We start from the raw sequence: 26344 nt of genomic DNA on the forward strand, positions 1-26344 counted from the left end.
AGGGACTGGAGCTGGCACACTACACCCTGTTCTGCTGCAGGCACAGCGCCAGGCCCTGCCCAACACACAAAAACATGCGAACACCTAGATGAAATCATTCCCTTCACCCCAATATGGGCACAGTTGCGTCTCTAGATGGTGCTGGAGCCATGCCTGCTTTGATAAAGCCCGCTTGCTCTCACAGGGGGATGGTGGGCACTAGGACCCCCAGCATAGCACAAGCCCTATATCCATCCATACACCCATAAGCAGCGCATGAGTATGGTGCCCATGGGGCAAGCCAAGCCATGCCGCGGGCTGGAGCTGGCACGGCCCTAGCCCTGCTTGCCGGCTCCCAGCTGGCCCAGGAGAGCCCTGGCCAGCCCCACAGTGCCCAGGCTACCCGGACTGGGGGGTGGCACATTCCTGCCCCCAAGCCAGGACCAGATTCCAGCCCCATTAATGAGGCTCTGGGATCGTGGCCACCAGGCACCCGCTAACTGCTGCGATGACAGCACTCACCCGCCTGTGGCCACCACACCGTGCCATGCCACAGCACTGGCTGCCTGCCCCAGCACAACCCCAGCTAGTGTCAAAGTGGGGTCACCTCCGGAAGGAGCCTGGTCTCTGCAGGGGTGCCTGGTGCAGGCAGGGGCTGCAGGCAGGACACCTGCTCACCCTCTGCCTCCGCTCCCAGCAGACAGCATGGGACGGGCTGAGGCTGCTTCACCAGCAGAGCCTGGGGACCCTGACAGCGGTGAGCCTGGAGCCATCATCCTGCGCCCTGTGGAGTCCATCAGCGATCTGCACTGGGCCTCGGCCGGGCAGAAGGGCACTGAGGGTGAGCACAGGGCAGGGGGGGCCCACACCAACCCTGGCCCTGGCCACGACTGGGCTCTTACCATTTCTCTACCCTGCTCACAGGCAATGGCCCGGCTCCCCCCAGCAGCCTGCATCGGCCCTCGCCTCGCCCCACACCCCCTGGCTCCACACCTCTGCTGCCCACTCTGCGCCCTGTGCCCACCGCTAGCCTCTGCCCTGGCCACCCCCTGCTCCTGGCCCTGCTGGGGCTCCTGGCCCTGGTGAGCCTGATCCTGGCCACGCTGGCTGTATACCTGAGTGGTACGTGGTGCTGGGTATGGCGGGAGGGTCTGAGGGACGCTGCAGGAGGGCCAGGTCGCCCACCCCAGCGTGTCCCTGTCCTCTCCCCACAGTCCTGCAGAGCCAGTCGCTGCAGGCGCTGGCCCAATGGCTGGAGACCCAAGAGGATGCCGTGCACCAGCTCCAGGAAGCAAACGGGCAGCTCTGGGCTCATCTCAACACCAGCGCCGAGCCTGGTGGGCACCGCTGACCTGCTCCTGGCCCCACCACAGGCACTGGATCACCATGGAAAGGGGTACTGAAGGGCGGGAGGGGGAAGGGGACAGCACTACCAGCCCCACACCCCATTCAGGCCTGGCAGCATCGCCCCATGTGGTGCAGAGTAGCAGAGGCAATTCTGGCCCCTATCCTAGGCTGTGAGGGAAAGGGACATGGCTGCAAGGACTGGCACCCAGGCAGTGACAGCCCTTACTCCTAACAAGAAGGCAGAAGACACTCTCGAATTAGCCTTTTAATTACCTCCTGTAATCAAAGTCTTAGAAAATCACCACCACAAATACATTCCTGGGGCAAAAGGCACTCCCAGAGGGCACAGCCCCATGCCCCTGCGGGCAGCAGCTCCTGAGGCTGCATGGGCAGCACTAGGACTTGCCCACTGTGCCATGCCCCTGTAATTTATTTCCCATAGAAGAACTATTTCATATAAAGCATTTGGCTGGAAAAGGGCTCAGAGCGGGCAGCTGGCAGGGCTGGGCAGAGCCTGATGCACCACACTGCTCTGCCACCACCCCTGGATGCCAGGCTGGCTGTGGAGGCAGAGGCTGTACCTAGTGTGGCAGTGGGGAACACTCAGGCCACCAGCACCGGCACTGTGCTGCCAGCTGCCCTGCATGGCTCTGCCCTCCCACCCAGCCCCTAGAGCTGTGCCAGGCATCCATGAGACTGGGGAGGGGATACATGAGCCCTGCTCACTGAAAGGGGCTGCAGGAGTCCTGTGAGACCCCGTCCCCCATGGCACACAGAGCAGGCACACAGCAGCATGCCACCACCTCCCCCCGCTCTTCTTCGATCCTTCTTTTTGCTTTGGTTTAAAAAAATAAAAGAGGGGGCAGCCCCCGGCGGGGCTGCTCCAGGTATTAAATACGTCGCTGTACACGAATAAAAGCCTGAGGGCTGGGGGCGCCGGCCCCTCACAGTGCTGGGTCTGCAGTCCAAGTGGGCTCGGGGCTCTGCCCCCTCTGCCCGTCACAGCACATCCGCCCGCTTGTCCCGCACCCGGCTCCGGGCTTTCGTGCGGGCTTTGAAGGCAGCTGAGTTGTAGAGGTGCTGGTGGAGAGGGAGGGAGGGATGGGTTACTTTGTGCCCCTCTGCCCAGCTCCCCTCTGGCACCCACCACGCTCAGGCACTCGGCTGGAGCCCATGGCAGCACAGAAGGGCACTGAGGGCACAAATGTGGGTGGCAGCACCCACCTTCTCGAAGCGGGAGACCTTGCTGGCTTTCAGAGCAGCTGCATCCAGCACCAAGGGGGGCCCAAGGCTGAAGATCTCCCGTAGCAGCTCATTGTTCTGGGGAAGCAGGGGCCTGTCAGCACTCACCAGCACCGGCCTGGCACCCCCCCAGCACAAGCACCCAGCCCCTACCTGGAGGTGGTGGTTGATGCCAGAGGACAGCACCTCTTTGAAGGCTTGGTAGGTGCGCTGGCATGCCCAGCTATCCAGGTACATGCACTCCAGGCCAAAACAGATGGTCTCCTCCTGGTACTCCCCACTCTGAGCAGAGAGAGGGGCATCAGCAGCAACCTGGGCACCAGCCCTGTGTGCCTGGCTCTCAGCAGATAGGGATCACCAGGCAGCTGGGCAGCAGCTGCACAGGCAGGGGCTCAGCAGGAAGGGCACCACCAGCCTCTGGTACCTCAATGAAGTGCAGAATGTCTCGGAAGATGGAGCGCTGCTTCCGTCGGTCCATCTTGGCTCGATACTTGTTGCTCTCAGTAGCCAGGACCTTGAGCTGGTCACACAGGAACACCGTATCTTGGTGGCACAAGTCCACCTGCCAAAATATGGGGTTTGGAGGGGACATGACTCCAGGCACTGCCCACCACTAGCACCAGGATCACCGGAGCCAGTCCCTCTGCCTGGGCACCTGCTGGTGACAGCAGTCTGAAGTGTCCCAACACCGTCAGTGCCAGCTCAGCTGGGGCACAGGCAGGGGGCTGGTGCCAGCAGCTCCCTGCTGCTCTGCTGCCTGCCCACCAGCACCCCAATGTACCTCCATGGCCTGAGCCAGCTCGAAGACCAGTGCGACAGTCTCCCCAGCCAGGATGCGCAGCTCAACATTGCTGCTGGCCAGCAGTGGGGGCAGCCTCAGCCAGCCACTGGGACAAGAAGGCCGGAGGGCAGTCAGGGGGGCTGGGTGCTACCCCAGGGGCTGCCCCCTCTGCAGCTGGCTGCCCCCACCCTACTCACTTGTCCAAGACACTCTTGATGTGGGATGGGGGGCAGATGGTGAGGAGCAGGGACCATGACTGGAGCGCGCTGCAGTGCAGAGGGCCATGCTGGGAGGGTGCTGAGCCCCCCTCAGGTGTGCTGGGGGGGCTGAAGATGCTCTCCAAGCAGGACAGGCATGAGACCAAGTCCTGGAAGGGGGAAAGCCACCTGTCAGAACACAGCTGCCACCACAGTGAAGCCACACAGCAGGGGACCAACAGGGATCCACCCTGTCCAATGGCACCAGGAGGCTCCTCCACCCAGGACACCCCATTTCTACAAGGCAGACTTCCCCCCAGCTCAGCTCCATGCTGCTCACGGAAGGGGCCTGGGCTGTCACTGATGTCCCTGTGCCCCTTCCCCAGCTGAGCTCCAGGCTGCCCTGGCACAGTGGGCTGAGGGTTGGTGGTACAGCAAGCCCCAGGGTGCCCTCCAGCAGAGTACAGACAACACTCAGGCGCAGTTACCTCGAGGTCAGCAGCAGCAATGTAGCAGCACATGCCCAAGGCTGTGGCACACTGGCAAGAGACATGAGGAAAAGGCAATCAGGGGCAGCAGTGCCAAGTCGGCTCCAGCACCCAGCCTAGGGGAAGCAGGGTTGGTGTGTCCCTGCTTTACACCACTGCTTCCAATTCTGACACCCCCTGTGACTGCAGGGACCCCCAAGGCACTGCCTGAGCTCTCCCCACAGCTGAGGTGTCCCCTGTGCCCGGGAGGAAAGGGTCCAGGCCTTACACTCTGCCGGGCGCCAGGGCTGGCCTCGCTGTCTGTCAGGATGCTGATGAGCAGGGGCTTCACGCTGCGAAACACCTCTTCCCCCTCCGGGCCGGAACCCATCTGGAGGCAGAGGAGGGTGAGGACAGTGCCTGCCAGCGCCTGTTCTTCCCCTTTACCTGCGGGGAGCACGAGAGACCTCCCTCAGACACGGACCATGGCCCCGCCACCCCCAGCCTCGGTGCCCGCCTGCGCCCAGACCTTTCTTGAAGCACTTCTGCAGCGAGTCAGTGAGCGTGAGGCGGCGCTCCTGCAGGAACTCGGAGAGGGTTCTGGAGGAGAAGGCCAGGCGCAAGCTCTGCAGTGCCACCAGCCGCGTCCTGGCGCTGGGAGGGACCACGGGCCGTCATGGGGTGAGGTGGCCCGGGACAGGGCACGTCCCAGCCGCGGGCTGGCAGCGCAAACGGGGACCAGCACCGTGCCAGGCGTGCCCCGGGGCGGCAGCCGCCTGGTTACCTCTTGTCCAGGAGGTTGTCCATGTGCTCCTTCAGCCTGTCCTCCGCCCCTTCCCCCTGGGCTTTCTCCCCCGCCGCCTCGCTCCCTGCCGGAGCGGCACCGTGTCACGGAGGTCCCACTGGCGGGGGACACCGCAGCAGCGGGGACACCGGCGCTCACCTGTGGGCTCCTCGGCGGGGCTGCCGCCCTCGCTGGCGCTGCTGCAGTGGCTCAGCACCTCGCTGCCGGTCTCCTCCTCGCTAGCGGGAGAGCCCGCGTGGCGGCTGCTGGGGCCACCTGCGGAAGGCGGGGACAAGACCCGGTCAGCCCGGACACACGGCAGGGCCATGAGAGAGGCGCGGGGCCTGTGCGGAGCCCCCTGACGGGACAGGACGGGGCGGAAGAACGGTCCCGGTCCCGATCCCGCCCCGCGCCCGGGACCCCACTCACGGCACATGGCCCGCCGGAACCGCGGCATCGCCTGCGAGCGCGGAGCCCCGCCCCGGGGGCGGGGAGGCCCTGGCCCCGCCCCCTGGCCTCGCCGCGCAGCCCCCTGGGAGCGCCCACCGCGCCCTGCGCATGCTCCTGAAGCGCGTCGCCGGGGCGCGGCGGCGGCGCGGTGCGGGGCTGGCATAGCCGGGGTTCGCCGCTCCCCTGCCCGTGACTCTGACCCGTCCCCGCTCGTGTTCCCGTGTTTGTGACGGTGTTCCCGCCCGTGTCCCTGCCCGTGTCCCTGCCCGTGTCCCTGCCCGTGTCCCTGCCCATATCCCTGCCCATATCCCTGCCCGTGTCCCGCTTATGTCTGCTCGTGCCTCTGTCCCATTGCTGTTTCCCTGTCCCATCACTGTCCCTGCCCAATCCCTTCTGCTGCCCCTGCCTGCACCTCATTAGGAAAATCTCCTTCTCTAACTATTGCACCCATTAGTCATTCTAGTATGAAGTTGCATGAACTTTCTTAAGGCACACGTATCTGCAGATTTTTGTGGGTGCAGTTGGTGGCTACGGGACCCCAGGTCGTTGGGAGAAGGAAGAAGAGGAGGGAAGAGAGCGCAACCACAAGGGATGAAGGCCACTGCAGCACCTCAGCCCGTCCCAACACCTACCTGCGGCCCTCCCATTACCCACCCTCACAGGCAGGCACTGTAGTGACTCCAGGGTTACAGTGCTAAGGGAAGAAGGATGATCCCACCCATGGAGACTGCAGTGGCTTTGCAGAGCAGGGGTGAGTAGAGGTTGATCAGACTGTGCTGTACCGTGTGAGAGCCACCTGTGAAAATACATTTGGGGTGCCTCAATTTGTCTGGGACGCACGTGGGTGCAAATAAAGAATGACTCTTTCTTGCTCCTCTTGCCTTGGTGTCCTTGTCTTGCTCCTCAAGCTGCACGGGCCAAATGCGAAATGCCCATGTCACTTCTCCATGCCCACAGCCCTGCCCCTGCCTGTACCCCTGCTGCTGGTCCTCTCCTTTCCCTCTCCCTGCTCACATTCCTGCCCACATCCCTGCCCCTGTCAGCATACCTGCCCATATGCCTCCTTCTGACCTTGTCCCTACCCCTGCCTGTATCCCTGCCCAAACACCTGCTCCTGTTCCCATTTGTATCTCTGCCTATAATAGTGCTCCTGGCCCTGCTCTTGCCCCTGCCCTCATCTCTGCCACTTCCCTTGTCCCTGCCCGTCTCTCCCTGCCCTGCCTGCCACCTTATCCCTGTCCCTGACCCCGACTGCACCGTATGCCCTTCCCCATCCTTATATTTGTCCCTGCCCCTGCTGCTGCCCCATCCCTGCCCCCTCCTGCCTCCTTTCTCTACCCCCTGCCTGTCTCCTGACCGTGTCCTGACCGCCTTTCCCTTCCCACTCCTGCCTCCATTCTCCACTGCCTTCCTCTCTTCATGTTCCTGATGGATAAGGGTAAAGCAGTTGATGTCATCTGCCTGGACTTGTGCAAAGCGTTAGACACTGTCCCACACCACATCCTTCTCTCTAAATCAGAGAGATATCAATTTGATGGATGGACCACTCGGTGGATAAAGAACTGGCTGGACGGCCGCACACAAAGAGTTGTGGTCAATGGCTCGATGTCCGGCTGGAGACGAGTAACAAGTGGTGTCCCTCAGGGATCGGTGTTGGAACTGGTCTTGTTTAACATCTTCGTCGCTGACATGGACAGTGGGATTGAGTGCACCTTCAGCAAGTTTGCCAATGACACCAAGCTGCGTGGTCCGGTTGATATGCTGGAGGGAAGGGATGCCATCCAGAGGGACCTTGACACGCTTGTGAGGTGGGCTGATGCCAACCTTATGAAGTTCAACCACGACAAGTGCAAGGTCCTACACCTGGGTCGGAGCAATCCCAGGCACGGCTACAGATTGGGCAAAGAAGAGATTCAGAGCTGCCCTGCGGAGAAGGACTTGGGGGTGCTGGTCGATGAGAAAATGAACATGAGCCGGCTGCAGTGTGCGCTCACAGCCCAGAAAGCAACCATATCCTGGGCTGCATCAAAAGGAGCGTGACCAGCAGGGCGAAGGAGGTGATCCTGCCCCTCTACTCCGCTCTTGTGAGACCTCACCTGGTGTATTGTGCCCAGTTCTGGTGTCCTCAACATAAAAAGGACATGGAACTGCTGGAACAAGTCCAGAGGAGGCCACGAGGATGATCAGGGGACTGGAGCACCTCCCGTATGAAGACAGGCTGAGGAAGTTGGGGCTGTTCAGCCTGGAGAAGAGAAGGCTGCGTGGAGACCTCATAGCAGCCTTCCAGTACCTGAAGGGGGGCCTATAGGGATGCTGCGGAGGGACTCTTCGTCAGGGACTGTAGTGACAGGACAAGGGGTAACGGGTTAAAACTTAAACAGGGGAAGTTTAGATTGGATATAAGGAGGAAATTCTTTCCTGTTAGGGTGGTGAGGCACTGGAATGGGTTGCCCAGGGAGGTTGTGAGTGCTCCATCCCTGGCAGTGTTCAAGGCCAGGTTGGATGAAGCCTTGGGTGGGATGGTTTAGTGTGAGGTGTCCCTGCCCATGGCAGGGGGGTTGGAACTAGATGATCTCGAGGTCCTTTCCAACCCTAACTATTCTATGATTCTATGAGCTCCTGCCCGACCCTCCCCTGAGTTTCCAGGCCTGAGTTTCAGACTTTTGGCTCTTCTTAGTTTCCCAGCGCAGGCAAGCGGGGCTGGGGGGGGAATGGAAGGGAGGGCGGGGCTGGAGCCGCCGCGCGTTTTCGTTTCCAGCCCAACGCACTTTCGTTTCCAGCCAGAGGAATCAGAAATCGAAAGCAGCGCAGAAACTGAAACTCCCGTTTCCCGGCTCCTGTGTAGCCGGCGCTTAAGGCAGCGCTGACACCAGCGTCCTGCCCGTGCCGCCCGCCGCTGCGTGCAGTGACACCCAGGCCCTGGATGATACTGGCACCGACCACGTCCCATTGCCCGCAGTGACACCAAGGTCTCTGGTGACACTGGCACCGACCACTTCTCATTGCCCTTGGTGAAACCAGAGCTCCCCGTGACACCGGCACTGACCGTGTTCCATTGCCCACGGTGAATCCGTGCTACCAGCCATGTCGCAGAGTTCGAACACTCGAGCCCCCGGTGCGGGCACAGCCAGGCGCTGGTGCAGGCAGGGCACCTCCAGCCCTCGGGCAGGGCTCCCGTGGCGCACCCAGGGGACAACCTGTGCCCCCGCTGTGCCACCGCTGTCCCACCGGGCCACGATGTCCCGCAGCATCCCAGCCCCAGGCTCCCGCCTGGTGCCGGGGTAATGGCGGTGCCCCGCAGCCCCTCCTGCCCCCTCCCTGCCCCCGCGGCGGGGGCATAGGAGGTACGGGCTGGCAAGAGCTCCCCGGGTAGCCGGGCCTGTGGAGAGGCAAAACGTCGGGTCCGGAGCCACCTTAACTGTCTGGTGGTGACGCCATCGGGGGGGGGTGGCCCGGGGAGGTTTAAAACCTGCTGTAGGCAGGGGAAGGCAGCTGCTGGCAGGAGCGAGTAGAAGGAGCTGGCAGCATGGATGTGCAGCAGGAGACATCCACGGAGGGGCTGGAGACAGTGACCAGCAAGAGGCTGGACACCTGGATCATGAATACCCTGCAACCCAGCATGCCTTTCTGCAGGCAGGTGAAGCAGACAGTGAAGCAGATCTGTGATTTCCTGAAGGAGGACTGCTTCGACACGGGCATCCGCGTTCACAAGACTGTCAAGGTGAGTGCTGCCCGGCTCAGGGACCAGCCAGCACCCCTACCATCACCATTCCCTCTGTCCTGCTGCTCCAGCTCCTGCCCTGCACCAGGAATGGCAGCTTCAGAAATGGTAGCTCCAGGTATGGTGGCAGGCAATCCCCGTGCTGAGGGGCGGCAGTGCTGAGCAGGCAGGGTGTCTTTCTGCAGGGTGGCTCAGCAGGCAAGGGCACAGCTTTGCAGAACAACTCTGATGCCGACGTGGTGCTCTTCCTTAGCTGCTTCTCCAGCTACCAGCAGCAGAAGGAGAGGAGGTGGTATATCCTGGATTTGATTGAGAAGAGACTGCACACTTGCAGGCAGAGCCTGACGTTCACCGTGAGCATCAGTGAGCCCCGGTACAAGGGTCCTGGTAATACACCGCGCTCCCTCAGCCTCACTCTCCGCTCCAAGAACACCTTGGAGTCCATCGAGGTGGACATCCTGCCTGCCTATGATGCCTTGGGTAAGGGCTGCAGGCTAGTGTGGGGCTGGGTTGCAGTGTCAGCACCGGGATGGCTCTCACCCTCCTCTCACCCCACAGGGCAGCTGAGCCAGGATGCCCCACCGGATGCAAGTGTGTACGTAGGGCTCCTGAAAGCCGGCGGTGACCCTGGGGAGTTCTCCCCCTGCTTCACTGAGCTTCAGAAAAAGTTTGTGAAGCGCTACCCTGCCAAGCTGAAGAATCTCCTGCGCCTGGTGAAGCACTGGTACAAGGAGGTGAGGGGCTGCCCAGCTTCCCTGGCACTCATCAGCCACTCACCCTGGCCAGCTCTCACCCCTGCTGCTGTCTCCTGCCCAGCTGCTGAAGCCACAGTACCCCACTGCAGACCTGCCCCCCAAATACGCCCTGGAGCTGCTGACCATCTACGCCTGGGAGGAGGGCACAGGCTCCTCTGACTCCTTTGTCATGGCTGAAGGCTTCCGTACAGTGCTGGAGCTGCTGTGCCGGCACCAGGAGATCTGCATCTACTGGGAGAAGTACTATTCGCTCCAGCACAACCAGGTTGGGGCCCACATCAAGACGCTGCTACGCAGTCCCTGGTGAGCACTGTGCCCTGTGGGACCTGTGCCATGATGTGCCTCACAGTGCTGTCCAGGGCTGACAGCAGTTTCCACACCCTGTGTTTGCAGCCCTATCATCCTGGACCCTGCTGACCCAACAGGGATCCTCGGCCAAGGCAAGAATTGGAACCTGGTGGCACAGGAAGCTGCCAGCCACCGTTCCCTGCCCTGCATCAGTACTGCCCAGCCCTGGGCTGTGCAGGTAAGGCTGCCTGCCCTGCGGCATTCCCCCCCTCTCCCAACCCCGCAGCTTTGCCCACCTGCTCTTGTGTCCCTGCAGCCAGCCCGGCCTGTGAAGATAGAGGTGAGGCAGTTGCTGGGCACCAGCCTAAGCAGGACCATCAGCCCTGGCACAACCATCCGGCAACTGAAGGAGGTGATCGAGCAGGAGTGGGGCATCCCTTGGTACCAGCAGCGCCTGGCACAGCAGGAGCCGGGCAGGAGTTCCGTTGTCCTACAAGATGGCACAACCCTGGCCTCCTATGGCATCTTCTACAGCACCACTCTGCTGCTGCTGCAGACAGAGCCCCAAGCGATGGAAGTCTTTGTGAAGGATGACAAGAACCGGACCACCACCTACACGGTGCTGCCTACCACCACCGTCCGGCAGCTGAAGGAAAAGATCCACATACATCAAGGGCCTCCCGCTGACCAGCAGCGCCTGACATACAGCTCCCGGGAGCTGGAGGACCGGCACACGCTGGTACACTACAATGTCCAGCCCAGGAGCACAATCTTCATGCTGCTGCGGCTCCGTGGGGGTGCAGATCCCCAGCATCCCCAGTTCCCTAACTGAGTATCGGCATTAGCATTCCTGTACCCCCAATCCTGAGTATTGCCCTTGTACTGCCCCTTCCCTTCTGGTCATGCTGGAAATAAACGTCTCCATAAATCCTTGTGCTGCTCTCTGTTCCTAGTGGCACAGAAGGGTGGTTAGGGGGGGTTCCCATTGGAATGAGGGGGGTCCACAATGCCACCAGATGCTGGGACAGTATAGGGATACATAGGTGCAGAGCAATAGTGCTGCCAGAGCCAGTGGTGCCACCGCAGTGCTCGCTGGTCCTCAGGAAAACAGCTCCATCCTCTGCCTCCACTCTGCCTGCTCCTGCCTGCAGCAACTTGTAAACCTTCCAGGCTCCTCCCGTGCTCACCACTGCGCAGTTAGGACGGCCCAGTCCTCAGGGCTTCACCTTGCCCCAGCTCTCTGGAGAGCCCTGCCTACGGTCTCTGCAGGTGCCAGCTGGCTGGATGCAGTGTCCCACCACAGGGAACCCGTGCCCGGGGTCCCTGCCTGTACCGGTGCCTGCGTGTGCCCGCACCGCAGCTCGAGGCGCTGGGCTGGGGCGCAGCGCCGGGACATGCCCCATGAGATGCGGCTCGGGCAGTGCGATGTGGCCAGTCCCAGTGTCACCAGGAGCCTGGTGGAACCGCGGGCAGTGGGAGCAGCGGGCTGACGACATCTCCCGGGCGCTGCTGAAGCGCCCGGCTGCCGGCGCGGGGCAGTTGCGGTTTCCCTGCCGCAGAAACGAAAGTGGGAGGACGGGAGGAAGTCTGGGGGCGGGACTCCGTCTGCCTATGTACCTGCGGGGCCTGGCTTCCCCCAGCCCCTTGGCTCAGGCTGCCCGGGGGGGTCCCTACCCTGGGACACCGGGCTGCCCCTGCCCTGAGTGCTCCCTGGGGCACACATCACACTGACGCAGAGGGTTAACCGATATACAAGGGGGTTAGAGGAATTCGCTTGCTTAAACAAAAGTATTGTCTGTTGTAAACACCTATCATGCCTACTAAGCAGAACAAAGGCACAAACTACCGATAAGGGCAGAAGCAGAGGTCTGCTTCTACTGATAAGCAACTACTGACAAGGAAAAGGGGATGCCTGAGTCTATTGATGGGTTCTGTAGCCCCAGCATAGAAGGCCACCAAATTGGTCAGGCAGGATTTCCCCTTAGTGAAGCCATGCTGGCTGTCACCAAGCACCTTGTTGTTTTTCATGTGCCTTAGCATGCCTTCCAGGAGAATGTGCTCCAAGATTTTGCCAGGCACAGAGGTGAGACTGACTGCTCTGTAATTCCCTGGGTCTTCCATTTTCCCCTTCTTGAAAATGGGGGTTCTATTTCCCTTTTCCCAGTCGTCGGGAACTGCACCTGACTGCCATGATTTTTCAAATACGATGGCCAGTGGCTTAGCAACTTTGTCAGCTCCTTCAGGCCCCACGGATGAATTTCGTCAGGTCCCATGGACTTGTGCACGTTCAGATTTTGAAGATGGTCTCGAACCAGATCCTCTCCCACAGTGGGCCCAAGGTCTTCATTCTCACAGTCCCTGCATCTACTTTCTAAGAACTGGGTGGTGCAGAAGAGGAAGACTCATTTACTTCATCTTGAGACCCCTGCCCATGACCAGAGGGGGGCACTGCGCAGGCGCAAAGGACCTTCTAGCTCGTTATAATACGAAGCGGGGATAGATACTAAATATGCATAGGCGTATCAGTAATCTAATGCATATGTACACCTTAAGGGAATAAATGTAAAGGAAAAACCACCCTGGGTGTGCGTACTCTGGAGGAGCTATCCCCATGCACCTCAGCGCTGAATAAAGCATACCGACTTTACAACTTTAGCGAGCTGTGGAGTCAACCCGCGTATGAACACCCTCAGCTGAATCCTCTGCTTTATTGTGCTCAATTAGTACAAGCCCCTTCACGCCGCTGTTTTGCACCCGGGCCGCTGGGTGCCACCTCTGTGCCCCCCACTACTTCCCCTCCGGGCACCCTCCTCCTGCAGCCCCCTCGCCCTACTGCTGCCCACACCGTCTCTCCAGGATCCCGCTGCCCACTGCAGCCCCCCAGGACCCGAGGGTGGCCCTGCTGCTCTGTCCCCCCGCGGCGCCATGGCACAGCCTGGCCCTGCCACCCCCTACCAGGGCATGCTTGCATTCAACAGTAACAGTCGTTAAAGTACTTCGGTGACTCCGCGGTGCTGGCAGCCGGCGGGGTGCCCCCACCCGTGCTGGAGCCGGTGGCAAGGGTGGCCAGCAGCCCCTCATGGCCGGGTGGTCAGTCCGGCTGCCCTCCTGGGCCCGGCGCCGCAGCCCCCCGCTGCTGCCTGTCCCCACCCCGGTGCTGCCGGCGGGCGGCCGACACTGGCGGGGGCTTTGCCCCTGCCCGCGGCCCTGCTCCTAGGCAGAGCCCGGCACCCGGGGCCGGTCCCGGGGTCACCAGGGCGTTACACTGCGGGGGCCCCGCTCGGCCCGCGACCCCTCGTGTGTGCGCCGGCGGCGGGCTCTGCGCGGGTCCTCGCCCTGCCCGCGGCCCGGGTGTCCGACCTGGGTGCGGGGCGGCGGCAGGGGTCTGCCCCGGGTCCAGAGCCGCTGGCACACGCGGTCGGCAGCCCCCACCGGCGGGCGCTCCACCAGCTGGAGGAAGTCCTGGTACCAGACCTTGCGGCTCAACGCCCCGGCGGCGAGCTGGGGGTCTCCGTCAGGTGCCGTGCCTGCTGCCTGCCGGGCGCCGATCACCTCCAGGGAGAGCCGCAGCAGCGGCTGGGTGAAGCCGTGCTCGGTGGCGTGGCACAGGTAGAGGCCAGCGTCGGCACGCCGCACACTGCGCAGCAGGACACCCCGCTCCATCCACACCACCCGCTCATCCATCTGCACCTACAGCACCACGGGAACGGGTGGTCAGCTCAGCGTGGCACGGTCCCACCGGTGGCATCCAGCTGGGGAGAGCCTACCTCTTGCTGGGGATCATCCCGGGTGCGCTGGTATGTCCAGAACACGTGGGCTTGCAGGGATTTGGGGATGCACTCCAGGAAGGCTGTGCTGCCCTCCACCCCATAGAGCTGCTTCTGGGGCACACTGCCCTGCCGGGGCTCTGGGGGGGCACAGCCTGGCTGTCAGCCCACCGCCCCAGCAGGGCTGACTCCTACACCTACCCAGCTCCCATCTCACCTTCGGAGCAGAGCATGTTGGGGTCACCGTTGCGGACATCCTGCCGGCGGAAACGCCTGGGGGAAGGTGGTGAAAGAGCGGGGGCTGCGGCAGCACAACCTGCACTGTTCACTGCGGCCTCGGGGCAGGTTGGCCACACCAGTGCCCTACCGCAGCACATCACCTACCTCTTGGTGTTGGGTACATAGCGGGTGCAGGCAGTGCCATCCCAGGCACAGTATGGGTCCCGGGCCAGGCAGCACTCAGCACAGGCTTTGCCATAGGCGCTGCAGCGGTGCAGGGGCAGCTGTGCCAGTGCCGTGGCTGAGCCAGCATAGAGCTGTTGCTGGGGGGGGCAGAAGCAGAGCTGAACACCCCTGCATCACAGCATGGGGCCAGGCAGAGCCATGGTGGGACATGAGGACCTATCCAGGGTCCCTCCTTACCCGCTTGGAGGAGAGCTGCAGGCTGGTGATGGGGGAGGCATCCTGTGGACAGAGTGCAAGCAGGAGTCAGAGTGTGCCTGTGCTGCCAGCTCCCACACCCCAGAAGCTGGAGTGCCTCAGCACGACCCACAGCATGGGCAGCATAAAGGGGTGCAGGGTGGGTGTGACTGGTGGGTCATGCAGCCTCCTCCTCACCTGGAAGATCTGCAGCTCCTCCAGCACCAGCGGCTCCATGTGGTTCCAGCTCCCCTTGGGCACAGAGACCACCTTCAGCACTGTGCCCACATCTGCAGGCAGGGAGAAGTGAGACCCCAGCCCTGGCACCCCCTAGCTGAGCCCCCAGTCCCAACCCTTGAGCCACTACATGCCTGTGCCAATGAAGAGGACGTCGTAATGGCCATCAGTGGCGGTGACGCGGTCAACGGCGATGCAGGTGAAGGTGTAGGGCATGGCGGCTTGCAGGAAGAGGGGGCGCTGGCCATGGGGCAGCACTGGGTTGTACATCAGGGGGTGGTGCCGGGCAAACTGGATCACCTCATCTGGGAAGTCCTTGGTGGAGCCAAAGGTGCCAAAGGTTTTGCTGGGGCACTGTGGGGAGGCAGCACTGACTGAGCCAGGTCTCGCTCCCCACCACCCCATCTTGGGTACTGGCATCCCACCAGCAGCACCACTGGGATACCCCTGAACCACATACCATGCCTGGGCGGGGGTACGGCACACGGCCTTGGTATGATACCCACTGGTAGTTGGGACCTTCCTTGTGTGCGAAGGGGCCCAGAAAAGCCCGGCGGATGTCAGCCATGGTGTAAATGCAGATGGCAGATCCCTGGAAAACAGAGCTGGTGGGGGAGAGAGGGGATGATGTGAGGGGTGAGTGGGGCACCGCTGGGTACTGGGGGGGGCAGTGGGGAGGGGGCTTGACCTGGAGGTGGAGAAGACAGTGTAGACCAGGGGGTTGCGCTTGTCCCTTGTCTGCAGCAGGAAAACGTCCCCTGCAAGCAGGGAGGATACCAGTGCCATCCCAATGTGCCAGGGGAGCCCATGGCCACTCAGAAGGCCACGTCCCCCTCCCATACTCACGTAGCTCATCGAAGTGGGTGTCTGCCCCGTCAGGTCCCGGCACGGCACACACAAGCCGAGCCTTCAGGAAGGTTGTCCACTTGTTCACCAGGCTGCGCTGCCCACCTACATCATTCTGTCAGGAGGAGGACACCATCATCAGCGGTGGAGGGTGGCACCCCCGACCCCCCCAGCCTCCTGCCTGGGGCTGCTCCTACCCGGCAGATCTGGCCAATGCGGGCAAAGCTGGTCTTGCCCAGCCCCTGCTGCTGCTCCACTGCCGTCTCACGGAAGAAGAAGTAGACCTTGTCATCGTCAGGGTCCTCGCTCTCCGGCACCCAAAAAACGGCCACAAACTTGGGCTCTAGGGGCAGAGGAATACTGCCTCCAGTGCCCCTGCTAGATCTGCTCCGCTGGGACCCTGAGGCGCCTGCTGGGGTCCCAGGAGAGTGCAGACCCCTCCGTGCCCAGCTGCAGGGCAGAGGCAGGGTGAGGGTGGGACCTCATCAAGCACCGGGGTCTGCAGATGGCATGGGGACCCCCCAGATCACCCTCCGCATGCAGCAGAGGCCAAGCTTGGAGGACTCATGGCCCGACGCCTCCAAGGAACAATGATGCTGCGCTGGGGTGCCGCAGCTCCGCCACCCTCCTGCTGCCCAGCACTGACCGTTGAGCCAGCGGGAGTCATGCTGCTCCGTGCGGATGGAGGGACGCTGGCCCAGGCTGCGGAAGATGGTAAAGTCACGGCCCATCAGATCGGTGGCCACCCCAGAGTAGAGCTCCTCACCTGGCAGGCACCAAGGGAAGCGTTATGGGGGACACCCCAGCACCCCACTGCCGCACTGCTCCGCAGCACTGGCTCAGCTCTGCCTTACCCACGAGGACGGAGGCAGCCACATGCTGGGGGTCGTAGGGGCTCTTCCCTTTGCCGTCCTCAACGTGCTTGGGGTCCAGCTTGAAGACGGGCTGCTGGAGAGGGGCAAGGACCAGAGGTGGGCAGGCAGCAGCAGTCGGGGGCTATGGCCATGCTGGGGAGGTGGGGGCTCACCTCTGCATGCTGACTGGCCTCCACAAAGGCACAGACGGGGTGGAAGGCGCCGGTGCCGCAGGCGTACAGGTGGGTCCGGTTGTAGGGGTGCAGGATCTTTATAAAGTTCATGCACTCGGCCTGGGGGGCAGAGGGCATGGGGTGGTGGCACTGGGGTGGCCCCGCAGCATCCCACAGTACCCCCCAGCACCCACTGGCACTCACAGTGATGTCCTTGCCGGCCCAGTTGCACTCCTCCCTCCACTCCACAGGTGCTGGCCAGTAGATCTGCAGGGGGAGAGAGGGACACTCACAGCCCCGAGCACTCGAGGCTGTCTCACTGTGTCCCCCCATCCCTGTTACCTTCCTGTCCCGCTGGCTGATGTCATCCAGGGCCAGGGAGAGGAGATGGTTCTGGGCACCAACGAAGAGGCGGCCACGCTCCTCGTCCAGCAGCAGGGCCTCATAGCAGCACGACCGCTCCAGTGCAAAAAGGCGCAGCCCATGGCGAGCCCGCAGCTCTGCCAGGATCCACCGGCACTGCTCAGCCCCGCCATAGCACTGGCTGCTGCCCGGCACACTCCCCTGCCTCAGACACACATCCAGGGACACCTGGGGCTGGCCATGGGCCCCCCCCCGCTGTGCCACCTCCTCCCCTAAACCTGTCCCACTGGCTTGATCAGGTTCACAACCTCGTGCTGGCCCAGCACCCATCCCCACAGCACCCAGCAGCCATCCCATGCCCCCCCCGCCCCGAACCTATTCCATGACCCCAGCATCAATCCCATTCTCCTCCCAGAACCCATTCTGTGCCCCCTGCACTCATCCCTGCACAGCCCACCCTGGCATAGCCCATCCCGGTGGCAGTTGGTGGGGCAGAAGGGGCCATTCCCTGCTCCACAGAGCTAATCCCACTGCGGCAGGAACAAACAGCCCTTTGTCCGGTGGGAGGAGAGAGCTCACTGGGACCCATCACTGGACAAAGCCCCCTGCACCATGCTAGAGCCCACAGAGTGGCCAGTGGGGAGGTGGCACCAGCTTGCTGGCTGGCACGGTGTCCCCACCAGGCATGGCACAGCGTGGCTTGAGAGTGCCACCATGGCGCACTGTGCGGGGACAAATACCTGAGCTGGCACGTGCTAGAGGCAGAGTGAAAGCCCAAGCGCACGCACAGCCCCGAGGGCAGGCAGGTGGTCCTGGTGGGGCTGGCAGCAGGTAGGAACCTGGCAGCCCCTGCCAGTGCCTGGCAGCCCACAGGGAGGGCAGCGCCAGTGCCGGGGCAGCAGCGCTGCCGGGGTTTCACATACCTCCCACCATGCTGGCCCCCATCGTGCTGTTCCCATTCCCTGGGATGATGCTGACATGAACTGGAGCACCCACATCCCCCCTGCCCGTGTCCCATGCTCACCAGGGAAGGCCAGCTTGAGGCGGGGAGTGGCAGTAGGCAGGGGGCGGCCGGCGGCAGTGCTGTGCAGCAGGAGCAGCAGCAGGAGCAGCGTGGGGATCATGGCTGGGGCCTGGCTGGCGGCCCCGCAGCAGTGGCTGGGGCAGAGAAGCGAGACTTCAGCTCGGGTTACAGCCCCCTCCCCACAACCCCCAGAGCGTGATCCCACCCCAGCGCTGCTGGTGGGATCCCTGAGCCCTGCACAGGGCAGCCCTGACACAGCAAGAGGGGACCCACCACTGGGCTTGACCTGGTGATTGCAGTTGCAGGCTCGGGCCAGCTGCATCCCTCATGATTTTAACCCCCACTAATCCAGCCCTGAACCACGGGCTCTGGGAGCAGCTCTCCAACTCCTGCCCATGAGGAAACAGAGGCATCTTGGCCAAGCAGCAACCAGCCATTCCCACACCTGCCCATTCCTGCCTGCAAGCACAGAGCTGTCCTGTGACAATAGGGACAAGGACAGGGCAAGCACCAGGGTGGTGCCAGCCAGCCAGGGCACCCTGGGCAGGCAGAAGGCTCCTGAGCATCAGGCAACCTGCCCATTATGGGAATCATGGGAGTCATAGGGTTTTGTGCCTCAGTTTCCCCCAGGCTACAGACCCTGCCATTCAGCTCCGGGCTCTCCTTCCACCACCCTGCAAACAGGAGCTGGGTTTGGGGGGGTCTGGCCAAGCAGGTGCTCTCAGTCCCCACAGGGGCACATGCTGCCACGCCATCACCTTCATGGGCACTCAGAGCAAGGAAGAGCTCCTCCAGCTCTGGCAGCCTCTCCCCTGGGGAGCAGGAGGTGATGGTTATCTCAAGCACTGTGCCAACACACAGCTCCCCACCTTGCCCGCTAGCCATGCTGCAGCACCCCCAGGCAGCCGGGACGTGCCAACCAGCACCTCCCTGCGCCACGTGCAAAGCGCAAGCCCGGCCACCAGCCCTGGGCACAGCTGGCCGGTTTCACCCGTGCCACGGCCGGGACATCGCTGCCAACCAAAGCCCCACTGCTGCACCAGGGCTCAGTGCAACTGCCCCAGGTCCTGAGGTGCGTGCTAGGCCGAGGCGGGTGCACGGGCAGAGGGACACACGCTCGTGGCACTGCCCAGCACAGATCCGGGCACGTCTGCTCGCCGCCCGGCACGGCCGGACGGGGCTTGCCCTCGGCTCCTGCGGGCAGGGGCCACAGCTCCCGGGAAGGAAGGGTGGGGAGCGAGTCCCGGGCGGGCAACAGGCAGCGGGCAGGGCCTCGGCTGTGAGCAGCGCCGCGGGGCTGGGCTGCCCGGTGGCCTGGCGAGAGGGCGGCGGGCGCTAATAGCATTTCCAGAGGCGCCGGAACAAGGTGCGGACCCGCCGGGCTCTGCCAGCCCCTCCGGCTGCTGCCGGCCATGCCCCCGGGGCACAGGGGTCTTCCCGCCCGCCCGGCACCTGCCAGCGCCGCTAAGGAGCACGGGCAGAGCCCTGGGCACGGACCCTCCCGCCGACTGTTCCGGCCCGATGCCGGCACGGGGGACAGGTTGGGGGGGCGGGGACACGCCAGAAGCGGCAGCTCCAGAGACTCCCCAGTGCCAGCACTGGTAGCTCCAGCCCCGAGACCCCCGGTGCCAACATCCTCAATTCCTCCGATGCCAGCCCCGGCACGGGCGCAGCCCCCGGGCCCCCGGCGGCAGCCCCGGCAGGGCCCCAGTCCCCCCGAGCCCGCCGGGCAGCCCCAGCCGCCCGGTGACCGCCCAGGACACGGACCCCGCCGCCCGTGCCCCGCTGCCGCCCCGGGCAAAGCCCCTCGACGGCAGCGCTGGGTCCCCCCCGGGACACCCGCGGCCCGCTCCCCGGCACCCACCTGTGCCCCGGCGCGGCTCGGCCCGGCCCGACCCCGCCCTCCGCGTCCGCCGAGAGGGAGCGGGACGGCCCCTGCGGGGCGGGGCGGGGCGGGCAGGGCACGGCCGGGGGCGCGGGCACGCGCGCACGCACGTGAGGGCACGCTCACACTCGTGTGCACGGACACGCGGGCACGCGCGCACACACACGCGTGTGCGAGCAGGCGCACGCTCGGACACGCACAGGCGCGTGCAAACACAGCCGCTCACAAGCGCACGCAGTCACTGGGGGACACGCACACGCACACGCGCACGCACGGAGCCCATACGGCCCACGGTGACAGCCGCAGGGACACGCGCGGCCCTCAGGGCACGCCGCGCTCAGCGCACGAGGGGCTCGGCATACCGGGGCCCCGGCCGCCTCGTCGCTAGGACACGCAGCTGCCGGCAGGGTGCTGCCTGCCCCAGTGTGGGGGGCCGGGGTGCGCTGGGGCCGTGCCGGGGGGCACCGGGGGCCGTGTCGGGGCCGGCGGGGGGCCGGTCCTGCACCCCGCTCAGCTGCAGCCCAGATGTCTGGCCCGGTCCCAGCCCGGAGCAAACAAAATTCCTCCGCTGCCTCCCATTTTCCAGCCGCCGCTGCCAAGAATAACAAGTGCGAGTGGTGCTGGCAGTGGAGCCACGCGCACCTTGGCAGGCAGGGCTTCGGATGGGGGGGATCAACGGCTGTCCTGGGGACACCCCCTACTTTGTCCCCACCTTGTCACTGGCCGTCCCTACCCGTGGATGCCAGGAGTCAGGGAAGGCAGGTCTGGCATGAGTGGGGAGGCAGGGAGTGCAGGCAGGCAGGCAGGCAGTGCAGGCAGCAGCGGGTGCAGACAGGTGCAGGGTGAGTGGGGAGGCTGAGAATGTAAGCAGCAGCAGGTAGCAGCAGGCAGCGGGTGCAGGCAGGTAGCGGGTGCAGGCAGGTACAGGCAGGCCAGCAGCAGGCAGGAGGAGCTGTGCCAGGCAGGGCAATGCCCTTCTGCTTACTGCTGGTAACCCTGCTGCTGCCGGCCTGGTTTCACCAGTGTGCTGGCAGCAGGCTCTGCCCCAGCACCACTGCTTGTTTCCCTCCCGGTTCTGCCACGGTGCCGAGTGCCAATCCAGAACCCAAGGTGGCAAGGTGGGTGGGAACAGCAAGTGACAGAGTAGGACAGTAGGACTTTGGGCTGGGTGGCCCCCACAGGGTTGTGCACAGTGTCCCTGTCCCCACCATCCCAGCCTGCCGGGATGCCCAACCCTGCACAATGGGCACCTCCCAGTGATGTGCCAGCACCGTGCCTCAGTTTCCCTCCACCCAGCGCCACTGCCGGCATGCGTGGCGAGGTGGCTGGATGACATCACTGTCCCCCCAGCCGCGGAGCCCTGCGGGGACCTTGCTGGCAGTGGCTCCGCCTGAAGAAGCCATCAGGCGTCAGAAGGGCCGGGCTTCCATCCTGGAAAAAACGGCGCGGGAGGGAGGGATGCGCCACGTCGCCCGCCGGCCACCCCTTCCCGCCCCTCCGGGTGCTCCTCGCAAGCACCGGAGCCGCCGGGCTCTGACACAGGGGCAGTCCCCAGCTGGAATGGGCATCGCCACCAGTACCGCGGCCTCGTTGCCTGCTGGCTCCAGCCCCGCGGAGGGCAGCACGGCCGGTGCCGCAGCCTGGCTTCTCGCCATCCCGGGGGTGTCACCGCCAGCGGCGCTAGCAGGTGCTGGCGCCTTCGCTCTTTGATCCCGTCCCTGCCGCAGGCAGATCCGCACCCAGGGACCGCTGCCTTGGCCAAATCTCCGCCGGCAGTTCCGGCTCCAGCGAGCACCGGTAACTCCGCTGGCAGCGCCTGAGCCTCCAGCGGTAGGAAACAACTCCTCTCCACCCCTGCACGGCAGCAGGCAGCGGGCAACGGCTCCTGCACCTCCTGTGCTGGGCATGCATGAGATGTATCCATGCCATCGGATGGGTGATCAGGACAGCAGCCGCTGGAGAGCCTGCACACAGGGAGGCAGGCTGGGATGGGTATCCGCCGGCCAGCGGGATGGGAACAAATCCTGCATCCCAAATGGGAGCAGTACCTCACTGGGAGAGCCCTGGTGATGCCATGGGGTAACCCAGAGTGAGGGGGCTGCAGCGTCTCCTCCCATATCCCTCCCAGAGCATCCTCTGCCCTGGTCATGCCGTCATGACCAGGCCCGGTCAGAATCCAGGGGGGACAAGGTGAGCTGTGTCATGCCATCTGGTGCCATTAGTGTCCCTGTGCTACGTGGGCTTGGCACAGCCCTGCTCCTCAGCCAAGAAATGTGCTTGTGCAGCAGGATAGCCTTTGCCAACCCTCCTGGTGACACTGATGACTTGCTGGGGGAAGAGGAAAGAGCAGAAGGAGAAGAGAGATCCTCACCCCAGCCTGCATCCATGGGTACACCCTCCTTGAGCTGAAACCCTCTGAGCCTGGCCACCCCAAAAAGCCTTTTGTGGTTTGCAGCAGCACAAAAGCCATGGCTTCAGGACTCCTTTGGGAGTCCCCCCCCAGCATGGGGCCTCCTGCCGGCTGCCTGCGTGGCTCCTCCAGCCCTGCCTAGGCTGACTCCCCATCCCAAGCCCTGCTCCCCACCACAGACTCTGGCTTTTCCAGGGAGGTGAGGTGAGCCCTGCTGTGCCATGAACACTGTGGGGATCTCTGTCACTGTTGCTTTGATGGGCATGCCAGTGTATCCTCACTGGCTTATCTGGCTCACCTGTGCACCAAGGCAGGGAAGTGTCTGCATGTCCCCATGGCACATGGTATTAGGCCACAGGCTGGCATCAGGATTCAGGTGGCTGCCAGGTCTCTGGTGCAGGAGATAGAGCACTTGAGATCACAAGTGTGCTGGTGTGAGGGTTTGACTGTCAGGAAGCAAGCAATCCCATGCAACATGACATGGTGGTGATGTCCCAGAGGGACACCAGCTCAAGGCTCACACCCCGTTTATGGATACACCCACCCCCCACCCCCATTATAGCATGCTGGTGTGAGACCCCACAGCAGAGACCCAGATGGCCCCGGCACATTCCTGCTGGGATTAGGTACCAGCTCCCGGCAGTGCCATGCTGGTATAGCCCAGCTAATCCCTTTTTAATTGTCCCCACACCACACTGGGCTAAGCCAGGCTGCCCAGGGGACGTGGGGTGCTGTGTGCATGCCAGTGCCTGAGCATGGCTGGGGTGCCAGCTTTGGGTGTCCCTGCTGTGGGACCCTGGGCTTCTAGGATTCTATTCTGCGGCCCAGGGGTGAGCATCCATTCTTAGCTTTGTGGCTGCCTGCAGCCAGGTTTGAGGGTAGGCACAGGGGCTGTGTCCACTGCACTGAAAACCACTGAGCTTGAAGCTCCTTAAAACCATCCCAAAGGGGCAGAGGCCTTGGCAGAGCTATGGTGTGTGGGACATGGCACACAGGCTCTCTGCCACCAGCCCAGCCCTCTTCCTTTCCTGTCAGGAGAGATGCTGGCTGAGCCCCCCTGCCTGCTGCCCTGCCCCAGACCCGCCGGCCCTGCCCTGTGCCACACCGATGAGTGGCATCCTGCTCCTCTGGGCTTTAAAAATAGGCTGGTGTCCCTGCCACAGGGTCCATAATTTTAGCTGGGGTGTGTCTCCCTGAGAAGCATGTGGGATGGTTCATCTGCTCCCGCTGGCCTGGCTGTATCCACACACCGGGCTCATGTCAGCCCCTCACTGCCTGCTTGCTCATCGCTGCCTCAGGCAGCGCCCAGCAGCATGTCCGAGCCATGGCCAGCTTGGGCAGGTGAGCAGGGACAGGGATGCCGAGTGTCCCCTGAGCCTGCCTGCTCCCCATCCAGGGCATCTCACCCCCAAAGACAGTGTCACCAGTGAGTGCAGCGTCCCAGCACCACAGCAGCCGACAGCACCCAGCCAGGGGTGGTAGAGGGGTCCCGGCACCTTGCCTTGCCCACCCTGCTCCTCTTGCCCTGGCCCCCAGCACAACAGCCACTTCAGATAGGCTCCCACGGGGCTCCTGCAGAGCCGCGGCGGCTGGGAAGGCTGTGGGGGCTGCCACCAAGGATAATGCGGCTATTGATGGCAGAGCCAGAGGCCCCGGAGCGGCACAATAGGGCCTTGTCTGCTGGCCCAGCTCCCACTCCTGCCCAGTCCCAAGCCCAGTGTTGGGCTCCCTGCTTCCCCGAAAGGCTCAGAGCTTGCCCGGGTGCAAGCCAGGGCAGGCTCTACCTGGGGTGTGCTGAAGAGCAGATTGCAGGACCCCCGCTTCCTGTAAACCATCGCCTGGGGAAGGGGCATGGCTTGGGAAACACCCCGACATGGCAATGTTCACTCCCAGTGGGACCGGGTTTGGGAGTCCCCACTCAGCTGTGGGGCAACAGGAACAAGGAGGTGGTACATGCAATGCCTCCACTTCCCTCTCAGGACCATGCCTGAACCCACTGGCACCCAGCACCCACTGAGCTCCCCACCCTGGCCCCCCAACCCTGTGGTTCCCCCTCACCGTGCAGCCCGGTGCCCCACGGCTGCTGTCTCTCACCTGCTGCGGTGTGTGGGCTCCGCCGCTCGCCTGCCTCCTCTCCCTGCGGGTGAGCCGGGGCTGCCGCCTGCTCCTTAAACCCCAAATCCGTGGTGCCGGGCGCCAGCGGCGGGGGCGGAGGGAGGAGACAATGAGCCTGGGTCCCTGCTCCCGGGGCCAGCACCAACAAAAGGCAACTGTGTCCCGTGTCCTCCCAGTGCACCCAGTGACCTGGCTGGCTGTGCTGGGACAGCTCCCTGGGACCCCCTGGGGTGCTGCCATTCCTCTCTGCCTGCACTGGGAAGGCAGGGGAGGTGCAGGCCAGCCCTGGGACCCCAATCACAGCCACAGAGCATTGCCATGTCCCCAAGGACTTGCCCCTTTGTGCTTGGTCCTGTCCCCCCCTGGAGGGGTGCCAGGGCAAAGGCACTGGTCCCTGTGTGCCCACCTCATGGGTTCCTGCAAAGCCCGGCCCAGTTGGGCTGGAGGAGGAGGAAGGGGACGTGTGCCTGGGGGACTCATCCTGCCGGAACCCCGGAGCCCTGCCCATGGGGGCTGTGGGGCTGAGTGGCTGCCTATGAAGCATCCCTGTGGTCTGAAGGCCAGGAGCAGCCTGTGCTGCCTCATTAACGAAGGGTAAATGTGTAACGAGCTCTCAGCTGGGCCGGGGCGGTTTGGGCTGCATGGCTTCTCTTGCCTATCCACATGCCAGGAGCCGGGGATGTGGGGGCTCTATCACAGCAGGAAGGAGAATAAAGGTCTTGTGGCCAGGCACGCTGGGGTGACTTCAGTGCTTGCTGGAAGCAGCGGAGTGGGCAGCGTGCTGGGCTGGGCCTGCCCGGGAACAAGCTTATCCTGGAGTGGGAATGCTGAGCTGCACCCACGCCTGCCCCAGTCTCCGGAAGGCTCACCACAGCTGAGCTGCCCACTGTCAGGGAGCAAGGGTGAGGGAAGGGGCTCTGCTCTGCGGTGCCCACCGGAGCAGGAGCCAACAGGCACCAATTCAGTAATAAAACCAAACAGGAATTTCCATCTGAAGGCAACAAAATGTTGTTTTCTGCTGCAATGGTGGCCAGGCGCTGGCACGGCTGCCCCAGAAGCTGTGCAGCCTCCAGCCACGCAGAGAGGCAAACCCAGCTGGGTCCGGGCAACCTGCGCCAGCTGAGCTGCTCCTGCCACAGACAGGGTGGGAGCAGGTCTCTGGGTGCCTGTGCTGAGATCCTGCCGCCTTCCATGAGAGCTGTGCCCCATGTGGGGCTGGGGGTGATCCAGAGCCCGGGATGGGGGTGACACCACAGAGCCCGTGTGGCTGCAGGCCATGGTGTCCTGCAGCGGATGGGGTCTGGATGCTGGGCTCACCATGCCACGTCACATGGCACCTAGGGATGTTTTTGGGTGGTTGGTGGCCCTGGGGTGTAGGGGACATGCTGGTGGGCAGTATGGCCATCTCTAATTGGAAAAGCCAAGAAGGTCTGTGCAGAGCAGGCTGTGTGCTGGGGTACACGTGAGGAGAGGAAGCTTCTAGGGAAACACTGTCGTGGGGGGGGAAACAGGACTGGGGTCACACGAGCGTGATGGGGAAGTGGGTGCCTGGGAGCACAGCGGGGCCAGGCGCAGGCAGGGTGCAGGCAGGGCGCAGGCAGGCTGCAGGCAGGGTGCAGGCAGGGCGCAGGCAGGCTGCAGGCCGAGGGCAGCCCGTGCCGCCGATTGCCGTCAGAGGGCTGTCGGGGTCCGCGCCGCCGGGCCGGGGCGGAGCTGACGCCGGAGCTGACGTGAGCAGCGGGTGGTGCTGCGGAGCTCGCGGGCGGGCCGGGGCTGAGGCTGCCGCTCTCCGCCAGCCGTAACCGGGCGGCGGGGCAGGGCTGGCCCCGGGCTCCCCGTGCCCTCGCAGTCCGCGGGCGGCGGCGGCGCCCTGCGTGTGCGGGGCGCGGGGTCAGCCCCGCCTTGCGCAGCGCTTCAGCGGGGGGAGCTGGCCGGTGGGCGGTCACTGCCGGCGGCAGCGCGGGCAGCAGGCAGCGCTGGAGCCACCGCCGGTGCCCTGGCACCACGCTCCGTGCTCCTT

General features: G+C 63.8%; 4 protein-coding genes across 9 annotated transcripts; 2 read left to right on the forward strand and 2 right to left on the reverse strand.

Annotated features, from left to right (window-relative positions):
- Nucleotides 1–684: 684 nt before the first annotated feature.
- On the forward strand, nt 685–2221 carry LSMEM2 (leucine rich single-pass membrane protein 2). The gene is made up of 3 exons (XM_065687636.1): nt 685–820; nt 904–1101; nt 1194–2221. The coding sequence occupies exons 1-3, from the start codon at nt 685–687 to the stop codon at nt 1328–1330; spliced, it is 471 nt and encodes a 156-aa protein (XP_065543708.1). The 3' UTR covers nt 1331–2221.
- IFRD2 (interferon related developmental regulator 2) lies at nt 1579–5302 on the reverse strand. Of its 4 annotated transcripts, XM_065687345.1 has the most exons (12): nt 5227–5302; nt 4957–5073; nt 4798–4882; nt 4543–4667; nt 4303–4460; nt 4035–4085; nt 3547–3716; nt 3350–3455; nt 2993–3130; nt 2722–2850; nt 2551–2646; nt 1579–2406 (listed from the first exon to the last, which is right to left on the reverse strand). In XM_065687345.1, exons 1-12 carry the CDS (start codon nt 5252–5254, stop codon nt 2326–2328), a joined length of 1284 nt encoding a protein of 427 aa, XP_065543417.1. In that variant the 5' UTR covers nt 5255–5302; the 3' UTR covers nt 1579–2325. The 4 variants fall into 4 exon arrangements, with proteins under 4 accessions (XP_065543417.1, XP_065543419.1, XP_065543416.1 ...); XM_065687347.1 differs by lacking the exon at nt 4798–4882 and having other exon boundaries at nt 4303–4404; XM_065687344.1 differs by lacking the exon at nt 5227–5302 and having other exon boundaries at nt 4957–5125.
- Nucleotides 5303–8729: 3427 nt separating this feature from the next.
- LOC136018265 (2'-5'-oligoadenylate synthase 1-like) lies at nt 8730–10939 on the forward strand. The gene is made up of 6 exons (XM_065687343.1): nt 8730–8968; nt 9154–9448; nt 9527–9702; nt 9785–10026; nt 10117–10249; nt 10328–10939. The coding sequence occupies exons 1-6, from the start codon at nt 8774–8776 to the stop codon at nt 10841–10843; spliced, it is 1557 nt and encodes a 518-aa protein (XP_065543415.1). The 5' UTR covers nt 8730–8773; the 3' UTR covers nt 10844–10939.
- Nucleotides 10940–12700: 1761 nt separating this feature from the next.
- On the reverse strand, nt 12701–22596 carry SEMA3B (semaphorin 3B). Of its 3 annotated transcripts, XM_065687198.1 has the most exons (18): nt 22508–22593; nt 17915–18048; nt 16870–17027; nt 16732–16794; nt 16528–16647; nt 16355–16448; nt 16147–16266; nt 15698–15843; nt 15501–15615; nt 15343–15412; nt 15115–15259; nt 14789–15008; nt 14616–14707; nt 14421–14462; nt 14163–14320; nt 13996–14051; nt 13779–13918; nt 12701–13701 (listed from the first exon to the last, which is right to left on the reverse strand). In XM_065687198.1, the coding sequence occupies exons 1-18, from the start codon at nt 22573–22575 to the stop codon at nt 13261–13263; spliced, it is 2382 nt and encodes a 793-aa protein (XP_065543270.1). In that variant the 5' UTR covers nt 22576–22593; the 3' UTR covers nt 12701–13260. The 3 variants fall into 3 exon arrangements, with proteins under 3 accessions (XP_065543270.1, XP_065543269.1, XP_065543268.1); XM_065687197.1 differs by having other exon boundaries at nt 16355–16445; nt 16732–17027; nt 22508–22596; XM_065687196.1 differs by having other exon boundaries at nt 16732–17027; nt 22508–22594.
- Nucleotides 22597–26344: the final 3748 nt, after the last annotated feature.

Source organism: Lathamus discolor, chromosome 7 (genome assembly GCF_037157495.1).
Source record: "Lathamus discolor isolate bLatDis1 chromosome 7, bLatDis1.hap1, whole genome shotgun sequence".
Lineage (NCBI taxonomy): Eukaryota > Metazoa > Chordata > Aves > Psittaciformes > Psittacidae > Lathamus > Lathamus discolor.

Excerpts from the sequence above, each read along its gene's own strand:
- SEMA3B (XM_065687196.1), bottom strand. The coding sequence starts at position 22,575 with ATGCCAGCCTGTGGCCTAATACCATGTGCCATGGGGACATGCAGACAC. Across the intron at positions 15,413-15,500 it reads CACCCACTTCGATGAGCTAC|GGGACGTTTTCCTGCTGCAG; the intron begins GTGAGTATGGGA and ends CCCTGCTTGCAG. Across the intron at positions 14,463-14,615 it reads AGGAGCTGCAGATCTTCCAG|GATGCCTCCCCCATCACCAG; the intron begins GTGAGGAGGAGG and ends CTCTGTCCACAG.
- IFRD2 (XM_065687344.1), bottom strand. The coding sequence starts at position 5,125 with ATGGCCCTGCCGTGTGTCCGGGCTGACCGGGTCTTGTCCCCGCCTTCC. Across the intron at positions 4,883-4,956 it reads CCCCGCCGAGGAGCCCACAG|GGAGCGAGGCGGCGGGGGAG; the intron begins GTGAGCGCCGGT and ends CCGCTCCGGCAG. Across the intron at positions 2,407-2,550 it reads AGGTCTCCCGCTTCGAGAAG|CACCTCTACAACTCAGCTGC; the intron begins GTGGGTGCTGCC and ends CCTCTCCACCAG.
- LSMEM2 (XM_065687636.1), top strand. The coding sequence starts at position 685 with ATGGGACGGGCTGAGGCTGCTTCACCAGCAGAGCCTGGGGACCCTGAC. Across the intron at positions 821-903 it reads CGGGCAGAAGGGCACTGAGG|GCAATGGCCCGGCTCCCCCC; the intron begins GTGAGCACAGGG and ends CCCTGCTCACAG. Across the intron at positions 1,102-1,193 it reads GCTGGCTGTATACCTGAGTG|TCCTGCAGAGCCAGTCGCTG; the intron begins GTACGTGGTGCT and ends CTCTCCCCACAG.
- LOC136018265 (XM_065687343.1), top strand. The coding sequence starts at position 8,774 with ATGGATGTGCAGCAGGAGACATCCACGGAGGGGCTGGAGACAGTGACC. Across the intron at positions 9,703-9,784 it reads TGAAGCACTGGTACAAGGAG|CTGCTGAAGCCACAGTACCC; the intron begins GTGAGGGGCTGC and ends TCTCCTGCCCAG. Across the intron at positions 10,027-10,116 it reads ACGCTGCTACGCAGTCCCTG|CCCTATCATCCTGGACCCTG; the intron begins GTGAGCACTGTG and ends CTGTGTTTGCAG.